This window comes from Muscardinus avellanarius, assembly GCF_963383645.1.
Source record: "Muscardinus avellanarius genome assembly, chromosome: 21".
In the NCBI taxonomy this organism is placed as follows: Eukaryota; Metazoa; Chordata; class Mammalia; order Rodentia; family Gliridae; genus Muscardinus; species Muscardinus avellanarius.
Window position 1 is genome coordinate 3,350,767 of NC_137807.1, and position 12,491 is coordinate 3,363,257.

Here is a 12,491-nt window from a genome sequence, read left to right on the forward strand (position 1 = left end):
AGGGTCTTGCTAAGTTGCGGAGGGCCTCACTAAGTAGCTGAGGCTGGCTGTGAACCGCGATCCTCCCGTCTCAGCCTCCTAAGTCCTGGGATGACGAGCGTGCGCCACCAGCCCGGCTGACATTTGTCTTCTTAATGACGAGAAGTCTCTGGCGCGCAGGCTGGGGCCTCTGGTTGCATTCTTTGCCACAGTTTTGCACCTCTCTCATCCCGGGGACTTTTATATGATTGTTCTGAGAAGCGAATTCAGGCAGACAACAGCCAGCAGTTGCTAGAGTTTTTGGTAGTAGGGAGGGTTTTGAGCAGCTGGGGGCGTGGACTGAACCATAGGACGATGCTTAGGGTCCTTTAGGTGCTGTTTAAACCCCCCCCCCTTAAAATCCCCCGCGGGCCAGGTGTGGCGGTGCACACCTGTCATCCCAGGACTCGGGAGGCGGAGACAGGGGGATCTCAGGTTCATGGCCAGCCTCAACTTAGTGAGACCCTGCTCAAAACAGACATAAGATAGGGCTGGGGATAGAGCACAGAGGTAGAATGCCCCTGGGTTCAATTCTTACTACAACACAAAAAAATAACAACAAAAACAATAATAATGATGATAAAGCCTGGTGGGTTCCCCGAAGCAGGTCCTCCCAGTGTTGGAAACGAGTGAACTGCATTCAGGAAAACTAAAGAAGAAACCAGGAGATATTCTGTGGATGACTTTGGGCCCCGGAGCCAGCGTGGGCAGGTGGCGTTTCGCCATCCCCAGTGGAGATTGCTTTCCTGGGGCTGCCGTGATCAGTGCTCAGAACACTGGAGGCTTGAAACCACACACGTTGGTTTCCCCTCATTCTGGAGTCAGAAGCCTCAAATGGTGCTGTGTGTGGGGCTCCCTCTGGAGGCTGGAGGGGACCCGCCCGGCCTCTCCTGCTTCAGGCCTGCCCCCGGTCCTCGTGGCCCTTGGCTGCAGACGCAGCGCTCCAGCGTCGGCCCCTATCCCCACCGGGGCCTCTGTCTCCAGTGTCCGTCCTCCTGTCGGGATGCCCACCCTCTGCTTCAGGGTGAGCTCGTCGCAGACTCAACTTTACTACGTTGGCAAACAACCTCGTGTCTACTGAGGTCACCGTCATGGGTACAGGGCGTTAGAACTCGGAAATAGCTTTTTGCGGAACGATTATAGCTTAAATATGTTCCTAGAGTTTGTGTGTTAGAACTCTTTCTCCTCCTCCTCCTCCATTTTCTTCTTCGTATCAGGGGTTGAATCCAGGAGCATTCTCCCGCTGAACTCACCCCCAGCCTTTTTAAAAATATCTTTTATTTTGAAACGGGATCTCACTAAGTTGCCGAAGGTCTCATGAATTGTGAGGCTGGCCTCCACCCGATCCTCCTGTCTCAGCCTTCCAGTGATGTGTTGGAAACATCATCGCCAGTACAACAGTGGTGACAGGTGGGACCTGTAGGAGGGGCAGGGTCGTGAAGGAGGTGTTTGAGCACTGTCGTGGCCATGGTGAGTTATCACAGGGGCAGGGCACCTGATACACAGATGACTTTACCCCCTTTTGTTTTTCTCTCCTGCCTTCCCTCTTTCCCCTTGGCACAACACTCAAGAAGGCTTTGGCTGGATGTCAGCCTCTTGCTTTTAGACTTCTCAGGCCCTAGAGCTGTAAAAACCAACCTCTGTTCTTTATAAGTTACCCAGCCTCAGGCATCCTGTTACAGCTACACAAAGCACACTAAGGCAGGGGAACAATTTGGCCCTCTGCCTGTGGCATCCGTGGGGAGCCAGGGTCTAAGCTTGGGGCTGTGGCTTGTCTGGGTCCTGGGGTTTCGCCTCCCAGCTCTTCGACCTCAGGCTTGTAGGGCACGTGTGCGCGTGCGCAGGCTGGTGGGGCTCTGGGGATGGGTGGAGGCTGTGGTGAGCGTCAGATTGCAGTGCTGGCTACAGAGACCACGGAAGTGTAATCATGGTGTGCCAGAGCAGTCACCCAGCCCAGTCAGTTTTTACTTATTTAATTATTTTTTTGTGGCACTGGGGATTGAACCCAGGGGCATTCTACCTCTGAGCTATTTTTTTTTTTTTAGTTTGGAAACAGGGTTTAAGTGGCTGAGTCTGGTTTTGAACCTGCAGTCCTCCTGTTTCATCTTCTCGAGGACTGGAGTTACAGGTGTGCACCACTCTGCCTGGCCAGCTTACTTTGTTTTTAATGAAAAGCTAGCAATCTATATTTTTGTGTGGCTAATTTGATTTTTAGAAAAATCTCTGAGTAGGTCAGATAAAATACGTCTGTGACCCAGACAGTCTCCCAGAGCCTGCGTTTTAAACTTCTGGACTAGACATCCAGATAAAAGTGGGGATAATAGCATGATTGGCCTTCTGTGGAGTTAATTCATGTGTACTCAGGGATGGAGCAGAGTGAAAATACGTATGCCGCTTGAAAATCAGGGGATGGTGGCACACACTCGTAATCCCAGTCCTTGGGAGGTTTATATTTTATTTGGAAGCAGGGTCTCGTCTCTTAAGCCACCAAGGCTGGCTTCGAACCTGTGCGATCCTCCTGTCTCCGCTTTCCAAGTGCGGGGTTCACAGCGTGTACCCCGTCTCTCTCTCCATTTTAAAATTTGGACACAAGGTCTTTAAGTTACAGAAGGTCTCACTAGCTTGCCAAAGCTGGCTTCCACCCTGTGATTCTCCTGCCTCGGCCTCCCACATACTGAGACTACAGGTGAGTCACCACGCCCCGCTGCTCGGTGACTCTTTGACACACGCGTAAAACACGTAACCGCCACTCTCGCGGGGCAGAAGACAGCTCGGCGGCGCCCTCCTGGCCTGCCTTCTTTGTGGCTGGATCCTCCCAGCCCCGGTCCCTGGCAGCAACTGACCTGTCGGTCCCCATCCCCCCAGTTTGGATTCTGTAGAGTGTTTCACTCATGGACCGGCTCACAGATGAGGCGCCTTGTGAGATCACCTTTTCCCCTTGGCACAGTGGGATGGAGAATCATCTTGTGGACGTATTCATCATTCTCTCTCCTCTGTCTAACAAAGCTACTAGAGGCTCTCCATCCGCTCCTTCACTGCAGGGTGGGTAGATGCTGAATCCAGTTGACTGAAACTGCCCTTCCGTGAACTCTGCAGGCGCCACTGCCCTTCACGGCCACCTGTGCATGGGCTTGTGGGTTTGGGCTTCCTGCGCATTGAAAGAGTCACTTATGGTTTCAATAATGAGCTGGCAAAGGGAAAGCCGGTCTGGATTACCCAGCCCAAAGCAAACTGGGTGCGCGTCTGGCCTTCCTGTAAGTGCCGGGTCGCCTTGCGGCGTGGCCTCGGGTGGCAGGAGGTGGCTCTGTATGACACAGAGGGAAACTGAATCTTGGGGAGATGATTGAAATGACTTGTGTTGAGACAGATGCCGAGTGATGGCAGCGCGGGCGCAGCCAGGTGCCTCCTGCCTCCCGCCGGCCTCAGCCGCCCATCCCGTGGGCAGAGTAGAGCTGTCAGGACCACTTAGTGAATCCCCCCCCTCACCTAAGCAATCGCCAAGGTGTCCAATTTAGAATAAATAGAAATGGAGGTTTGAGCAAGGTCGTCAAAATCTCCTGCCATGGAGCAGCTGACGGCGCCTATAGGGGGCCGCCATGACTGTCGCTGGAGCCCCACAGGGCGCGGTTAACAAGGTGCTCCCTACATCTGGCACTCCGTGGGAACCTTTCACGTTGGCTCAGTGGCCCGTCACTTTGGTTTCTGTCTTTATTTCCTCCCGGCTCACAAAAGCAGCTGACGTGCAGAGGGGGCGAGGCAAGCTTTGGAGACTTTTTCGTAGGGGCGGGGCCACGGGCTGTCAGAATTGCGACATGACTCTGATGCGGCCCCTGGCTGCCGCGAGGTCTGCTGGCAGAGGCAGCTCAACCCCGTCAGAGATGGCTTCCTGCTCAGGGCCGGTGTAGGCGCTCATGTTGGGTAGACAGGTTCCCACCGGGGGAGACTCGGGGCCCAGGCTCCTTCCAGCTTGTGGCTCTGCGTGATCTGGGGCCTTGCGGCGTCTACTGTTTCTCACTAGAGAAAAGCGGACTGGATCAGGGCTGGCGTCAAAGTGATGCGACACTCTGCTCAGGGTTCCCTGGCCAGAACCGGCCCTGAGGCCACACCCGGGGCAGGGGAGGCCCGGGACGAGCCTGTCAGCACCAGCACCGAGCGTCCATGGGCAGGCAGCACTGGGGCGGGGAGGGCCCCATCTCTCCCACAGAGTGACGCCTCATTGTGTAGACGCAGGGGACCGTCCTCCTCCGCCCCGCTCGATGTCCAGTGTTATGTGCGGGCTGTTCTTCCCTGCTCTGCTAGTTTTGGGGTTTGTGCAGACAAAGCTAGAAAGCTTACCTGTGTGCCAAGCCACGCGTGCAGACGGCAAGCAGTAACTGGCAGGAAGCTGGTCAGAGAAAGCCAAGAACCTCCCGTCGCTCCTGGTCTACGATCGTCCTCCCTAACGGCAGCTGTGATGAGAAATCTCTGCTTGCAGTTTTCTGGTGATTGCTGTGTGTGTGTGTGTGTGTGTGTGTGTGTGTGTGTGTGTGTGTTACTGTGGATTGAACTCAGGAGCATTCTACTTCCACGTGACGCCCCCCGCCCTTATTTATGTATTTTCTTGATCGTTTGAAGTCAGGTCTCGTTAGGTTGCTGAGAGCCTCACTAAGTTGCCGAGACTGCTCTCAGATCTGCAGTCCTCCCCGTCTCAGCCGCAACCCCCAGACTGGGGTTACGGGCACGCACCACAATGCCTGGCTTTAGAAACAGCCACATCTTGAGGTACCAAGGCTCAGGCTCTCGGCCTGCGAATTTTGGGGAGGGGACGCAGGGCCGTCCCTCACACTTGCAGGGTAAGCTTTGTTAAGAGTCTGCGTTGAGTTTAGCTATGACGGGCGGGCATGGAATCACGGGGTGCAGTCCATGGACAGAGGTTGGAAGAAGCAGCTGGGTATTTGGGAACATGATGTCTGTGGTGGAGGCCCGGGAACGTACCAGAAATAAAGGAGCAGAGTGGGTGTAGGTGGGCGTTAGCGAGCAGGCGAGTGGGCAGGATGTGTGCCTTCCAGGACGCAAAGTGTTCGAATTCAATTAAAATAAAGCCAAACTGCGAAGTCAAAGAGAGTACACTAAGTTCCTTTATGGCTAAATTCAGTGGAAGATTATCATTATTATTATTATTTTATTATTCTGTGTGGTACTGCAGATCGAACCTAGGTGCATCCTATGTCAGAGCTAAACCCTCAGCTCTTTTTTTCCCTAATTGGGTTTGAAACAGGGTCTTGCTAGGTTGCGGAGAGTCCCATTCGTTGCTGAGGCTGTCCTCGAACCCACGAGCCTCCTGTCTCAGCCTCCCAAGTCTGGCTTTGCCTTTGTCTACGTAGAATTGTTTTGGTGCAGACTGTCACCCCCAGCGCTTCACCGCTCGGCTCCTTCTGGAACTCCAACTGCTTTGGGCGGAAAGCACGGTTGAGAAGCCCAGCATGGGCGCAGGGGCCCCGGGTCCCCGGGGATGTGTTCTAGATTTATTTTGTTTTTCCATTAAGCCAACTCTACCAAGAGTTGTCACTCTCTGCGCCGCGGTGTCCCTTGTAGAACTGCACTCGCTTGGCAGACCCTTGTCGTCACAGCCCCATCTTGCACAGAGGAAGGGCCGCTAACGGCAGCGGCCTCCTGTGCTCGCCTGCGCTGAGGGAATTGTGCCGTGTCTCTGGGGACTGTCGCAGCCGGAAGAAAAACCCTGCTTCTTTCTTTCATCTCGTGGACAGTGTCCAGCGAGTGACCTCAGCGTGTGCTTTGAGAGCTGGCCAGCTCAGGGCCAGCTTACATCTCTCTTTAGTCACTGCTTGGCCGGCTCAGAGTGGAGTGTGCTGGCGAGCTAGCCTCTGGCTGCAGAAGCAGGTGCTAATAGTGTGAGCCGTGCCTGGGGCTAGACCAGGCTGGTCAGATTCCGCCTCTGGCACCTGCAAGTTGTGTAGACTGAGGCCAGTCACCGGCCTCTCCAGCCTCACTTTCCTGATCCGCGAGAGTGCGGATAACGATCCAGTCCTCACCACCAACAGACCGTCAAGGTCAAGGGCAGGACACCTATCACACGTGCTCACACCTATAACAAAAGCACTAATACCTATGACACCTATAGTAGCTCTTGGTATGTAATGAGGATTATGCAAATGGTCTTAACGATGGCAATGACTTTAGTATCTGCAAGAGGCCCAGAGTCTACGTGGTAGATGCGGAGGATTAGACAGGGGGCTGTGGTGATGACGCCCTTCCTGTTGCCCTTCTGCTCTTATTTTTCTGTATTTCATCTATTTTGGGGTTGCTGCAATTCAGTTATCTTGAATCCCCCCTTTTTAAGAAAAAAAAAAACACAAAACGATGCTTTTACTGGTGCACTGGAACCGCGCGCCACGATGGCGTTCAGAGCGATGGGGCACGCGCCACACAGCATGTGGTGAGCCCCCCGGCCCCCCAGCCCCCTCCCCAAACATGATGTCGAGATTGGCATTGGTAATTCTACCCGTGGACATGACGTGAGTGCAGACTTCCTTTCTCTGGACCGCTCTCTGGCTCCACTGGGGTTTCTCCTCCTCTCTCCCGAGTCCCTCCTGGCTCCCGCGCTCCCCTTCGCTCTCCGGGACCGGCTGAGCTCACGTGGCACGCACGTCTCTAGAGCCTCCCTCGTGCTGCAGATGACATCGTTTTGTTCTTCTTTGGGCTGCACAGAATTCCGTTGTATGTCTGTATCTCTAACCCTAATGGACTTGTGGCGTCTGAGCCTCGCCTCGCCCTCCGGTCTGGCTCTCCCTGCCCTGACGGTCCATGTTCGTGAATATATACAGAGCGCTTATTATCTACTCGCTGGCATCCTTAAACTCCGAGAGAGGGGGTTTCTCCTCCCGCTGTTCATTGGAATCATCCAGGGAACCGAACACAAAACTGGGTCCCACCTGAGCCCATCTGAATCGACTTTGCAGGGAGGGGAGGTGGGTCCTGAGTATAATGTATAGACTCCACCACGCAGCCGTGGCTGAGAGCCTGTGTTAGCGAGGCAGGATAAGAGACAAGGACGGGGGGGTCACGAGGAGCAGAACAAGAATGACCAGGCTGGAAGTCCAGACACAGCCAGGCGTCGTGGCACACACCTGAAATCCTAGTACTTGGGAGGCGGAGACAGAAGGGTCGCAGGTTTGAGGCCAGCCTCAGCAATGCAGGGAGACTCAGCAACCTAGCGAGACCTTGTTTCACACCAAAAAATAAAAGTGCCAGGGCTGTAGCACAGAGGTAGCATGCCCCTAAGGTCAACCCCCTGTGTCTGTCTCTGTGTCTCTCTGCCTCTCTCTCTCTCTCTCTCTCTCTCTCTCTCTCTCTCTCTCTCTCTCTCACACACACACACACACACACACACACACAGATGCAAAGTTCACTTTTACATACTCTGATCACATACAGAGAAATTAGATCCATCAATGGACCTCATACGTCTGTTCCCTGATGACTTTGGTATGGGTCATACCTTTGACCAAACCTTCAATGTTATATCAGTATACTACTGTTTTTTTTCTTGGTACTGGGGATTGAGCTCAGGGACATCCTACCTCTGAACTACACCCCCAGCCCATTTCCCCCCCTAAATTTGAAGCAGGGTCTTGCTGAGTTGCTGAGAGGATTGCTAAGATGTTGAGGCTGTCCTCAAACCTTCAGTCCTCCTTTGAGACTCCCAAGTACTCAGATTACAGGCACGCAGCACCGCACCCGACTGCTGTAGTACTATTTTCGCACGCACAAAACAAAAATCCAAAAACACCCTGATGGGAGGAATTATTAGGCAACTTTTAAAAACCTAGGAATGAAGAAGAAAACCGCCCTCGGTGGGTAATAATGAACATACCCAGTGTCCGACAAAAAGGAAAGAAAACCGTCCTTTAGCTCGTCCTCCGTTAGTGCAGGCTTCACACCTATAAACATATTACACGCATCAGCAATAGTGAAAGGCCATGTGCGGGAAACCAGCGGACACATCTGCGGTGAGGAACTGGGGGTGGAGGCGCCCGGCGCCCTCTAGTGTCAGCCTGGCGGCTGGCCCTCCCCAGGCCTGGGAGGAGGCGCGCCCCGCACCCTGCCCATCAGCCTCCGGGAAAGGAGAGCTCACCGAAAAGAGCCCCCAAGGCCAAACATCTTATGTAAATCACTAGAAACCTGTACTCTGCAGAATTCCTAATGGCTGTGGAGAAGCCCATTCCTGGGACTCGGGGCTCGTGGGGTGAAGTCTGTTTGCTTTTTCTGCCTCTAGTGAGGCTGCGTGGTAGACACTGCTGTCAGGCCCTATTTCTTCTTATATTGGCCGGAACGCTGGGCTCCAGGGGTAAAGGCTGATTTCAGGGCAAGAGAAGAAATCCCAGGGTGGTGGTGGTTGTCTTCCTCCTCCCCCTCCTCCTCCCTCTCCTCTTCCTTCCCCCTCCTCTCCTCCTCCTCCTCCCCTCCTTCCCTCCTCCTCCTCCCCTCCTCCTCCTCCCCTTCTCCTCCTCCCCTCCTCCTCCTCCCCTCTTCCTCCTTCCCTCCTCTTTTCCTCCCCCTCCTCCTCCTTTCCTCCCCCTCCTCCTCCTCCCCTCCTCCCCTCCCCCCTCCTCCTCTTCCTCCTCCATCTTTGTCTTCTTCTTTTCTTCTTTTTTGTGGTGCTGGAGATTGAACCCAGGGGCACTCTACCTCTGAGCTACACCTCCAGCCTGATTTTTTATACTTTATTTTGAGGCAGGGTCTCACCAAGCTGTGAAGGGCCTCACTAAGTAGCTGAGGCTGGCCTCAAACCTGGAGCCTCTTGTCTGCACCTCCCAAGTGCTGCGACTCAAGCGTGCGCCCCACGCCGGCCCCCGTGTATTCTTGGCCTGGCTCCTGGTGGGCTGTTGCCATGTTGCCACAGCTTGTTGGTTCTTTTCTGCCTGTTTCCCCTTTGAAAGGAACACTGGCTGAGAAACACACACGTTTGTGCATATGTGTGACACGTTTTAATTAGGAAAACAATACTTGATTGTTGCCACACATTGAGAGTAGAAATGTAACTGGAAAAAGGCAAAAAAGCATCCCTTTTGGGTTTCACAGACACACAAGCATAGATCCATGTACATTTAAATATATAGAGAAAAAAATCTTAAAATTTTACCCCCTAGCATCATATAGGCCTGTCTTAGTCTGTTTTCTGTTCCCATAACAGGATACCCAAGGCTGGAACTTAAAAAGCACAGAGGTTTATTTGAACTCAGGGTTCTAGAGGTAGAAGCCTGAGAGCCTGGGTGTCAGCACCTGCTCAACTTCTGGTGAGGGCCTCCCGCCACTGCAATTATTATTAAAAAAATTTTATATTTTGGTGCTGGGAATTGAACCCTGAAGTGTTCTACCTCTGAGCTACACCCCCAACCCTTTTTAAGTTTTATTTCCAAACAAGTCTTGCTAAGCTGCTGAGGATAGCCTTGAACCTGCAATCCTCCTGTCTCAGCCTCCCAAGTACTGGGATTACAGGCGTGCACCACGGTTCCCAGCAGAAACTGGAACTGCAGGCGGGGGCATGTGAAGGAGGAAAGGGCGTTAACCTCCCCGGTAGCTCCACCCCAAAGGCGTGGCTCCCTCACGAGGCTCCGCCCCCACAACTCAGACACCTCCCAGCAGGCCCCGCCTCCCAGCCCGCTCCACTTAGGAGCAAAGGTCCCAGCACATTAACTTCTGGGACACGCTCCAAGGACAGCAATGCACATTTGCATGTTTTTATATTTAATGCTATATCATGGGCATCCCTCACAAGTATAAAAGTATTTTCATAGAGTTCTCATTCTTGTTTTTTCTTTTTGGTGGTACTGGAGACTGAACCCAGGGGTATTCTACCTCGGAGCTGTACCCCTAGCCCTTTTTATTCTTTTTTGTTTTGAAACAGGGTCTTGCTAGGTTGTTGAGGGTCTCACTACTTGCTGAGGCTGGTCTCGAATCTGTGACCCTCTTGTCTCAGCCTCCAAGTGCTGGGATTGCAGGTGTGGGCCACCATGCCTGGCCCATCTCATTCTTTTTTCTACAGCCTTTTGCTTTCCTACCGTACAAGTGCGTCGTGCAAGTCTTGTCGACCTTTAGTGTGGCTCGACACGCTCTGTGTGATAGTAGCGGGTAAATATTTGAGGGACCATTTATGTGTGCCAGAACTTTCCAGAGCTTCATATTTATTACCTCCTTGATCTCTGCACCAACTCGATGAGGCAGGATCCAGATTTGTGTCCCCCTTCTTACGAAAACCTTTGTAGCACAGAGAGGCCAAGGAGCTTTCTCCAGGTTGCTCCCGTTAGAAAGCGGCAGAGCCAACCAGGCATGGTGGCGCGCACTTGCAATCCCAGCACCTGGGAGGCTGAGGCAGGAGGATCGCAGGTTCGAGGACAGCTTTAGCAAGTAGTGAGAGTGTCATCAACCTAACTCGACCCTGTTTTAAAATAAAAATGCAGTAGGGCGGGGGGTGTGGCTTGGAGGTAGAATGCCCCTGGGTCCCATCCCCAGTCTTTCTCTCTCTCTCTTTCTTTCTCTGGGATTAAGCCCAGGGGCATTCTACCTCTGAGTTACACTCTCAGCTCTATTTTATTTTTTTAAACCACGGTCTTGCTAAGTTGCTGAGTCTGGCCTCGAACCTGGGATCCTCCAGGCTCAGCCTCCCAACACGCTGCTCCCTTTGGCAGGCCCTGAAGACCCCACAGGACAGTCACCGGAGCTCCCCGTGGTGAGGTCGGGGAGAAGAGGCACAGTGGCTGGTGGGCGGCTGGTTTGGCGCATTGGGTCGGGGCTTTATTTTTGCTCTGCTCTCTCTCCTGCGCAGTGACTGAGAGCCGCGGCGTGGCGGACAGCGTGCAGAGGTTTTCCTCGCTGCCCGCGTACCTCCCCGCCAGCTTCTACATCTCTGATGCCGAGGAGTCCTTCTTCCTCAAAGAAGCCAACCAGGACCTGACGCGGAACTCCAGTCTGCAGGCTCGCGTGGAGCCCTTCTTCATCTACCGGGCCAGGAGCCCGCCCACGGTCAACGCCAGCTACGGCCCCTTTTCCGTGGAGAAGCCGGTGCCGCGGGAGCTGATACTGAGCTCGACGGCCTTCGGAAACATGGAGAGGTTTCCCTTCCACTGGAAGCTGAAGGCCCACATCCTCGACAGCTCCATCTTCTCCAACAGACCCAAGGTGCAGACCCTGTTTTACATCTCGGGCATGAACTGGAACAGCAGCGACCCCGGGGCCGACCTTCCCTGTGTCAAGATGTTCGCCTTCCCCGAGGCCCGGGAGGTGGCGGCCAGCTGCCGGCTGCAGGGCGCCCCGGGGCTGTGCGTGGCGGAGCTGGAGCTGCTGCCCGAGTGGTTCAGCTCCGGCCTGGACCTGGAGCCCCGGGAGGAGATCCCGGCCCTGCTGGGGGGCACGGCCATGGAGCTCTACTTTAGCCTGTACCCCGCCGACGAGGCCGGCCAGTGTCCGCTGGAGGAGGAAGCCAAGTGGGAGAACAACATCTACTACTCGGACCAGGACAGCCCCCTGCCGCCGCCGGCCCGCGAGCGCATCGGCAGCGTGGTGGTCTACCCCACGCAGGACGACCTCCGGTGGTCCCTGGTGCGCCTGGACGACAACGTCGCGCTCTCCGTCCCCCTGAACCTCATCCAGGAAGGAGACACAGCCACCTTCCTGGTCTCGCTGGCCAGCAGCTCCGTGGCGGACCAGTTCGCGCTGCGGTAAGAAGCTCGGCCGGGTGGGACGGGGTGGAAATCGGATGCTGGTCACTCGCTGGTGACGGGCTGGTAAGATAGGCATCGGTCGTTTGCTAGATTAAAAATGGATGCAGCTTGTTATTAAAGTGGGGAGAATAGAGTCTGTCCAGTAGCTGCTGCCAGGAGGGGAGAGCCGAGCTCTGTCTTCCAGTGTGAGCAGAGGCGGGCTGGGCATTTTATTTTATTTATTTTTGCAATACTAGGGATGGAACCCAGGGGCGTTCTACCTCTGAGCTGATCCCTCAGCCCTGTTTTATTCTTTTCTTCTTCTTTCTTTTCTTTTCTTTTCTTTTTTTGGTGGTACTGGGGTTCCTGGAAGCCCTTCTACCTCTGGGCTACACTCCCAGACCTCTTTTTACATTTTTATTTGGAAACAGGGTCTCCTAAGCCAGCGCGCGCGGCTGGCTTCGAACCTGCGCGATCCTCCTGTCTCCGCCTCCCAAGCGCGGGGACCACAAGCGTGCGCCACCGCGCCCGGCCTTTTTATTCTTTATTTTGAAACAGTCTTACTGAGTTGCAGAGGGCCTCACTAAGTAGCTGAGGCTGTCCGCGAACCGCGATCCTCTTGTCTCAAACTTCCAAATGCTGGGATGACAAGTGTGCGCCACCGCGCCCGGCTGGTCTGGCCATTTTAAAAGGAGAGTGAGGTGCCTGACATGGTGGTGCGTGCCTACCATCGCAGTGTTTGGGAGGCTGAGACGGGAGGCTGAGACGGGAGGA

At 54.3% G+C, this 12,491-nt stretch overlaps 1 protein-coding gene across 1 annotated transcript in view; it reads left to right on the plus strand.

Moving 5' to 3' along the window:
- Positions 1-12,491, plus strand: part of TMEM132B (transmembrane protein 132B) — a gene marked incomplete at both ends in the record, with an annotated part of 268,473 nt that overhangs the window by 94,536 nt on the left and 161,446 nt on the right. Inside the window, one exon of the mRNA XM_080717433.1 lies at positions 10,844-11,735. Coding sequence (XP_080573559.1) covers positions 10,844-11,735 — 892 coding nt within the window. The remainder of the gene's footprint in view (positions 1-10,843; positions 11,736-12,491) is intronic.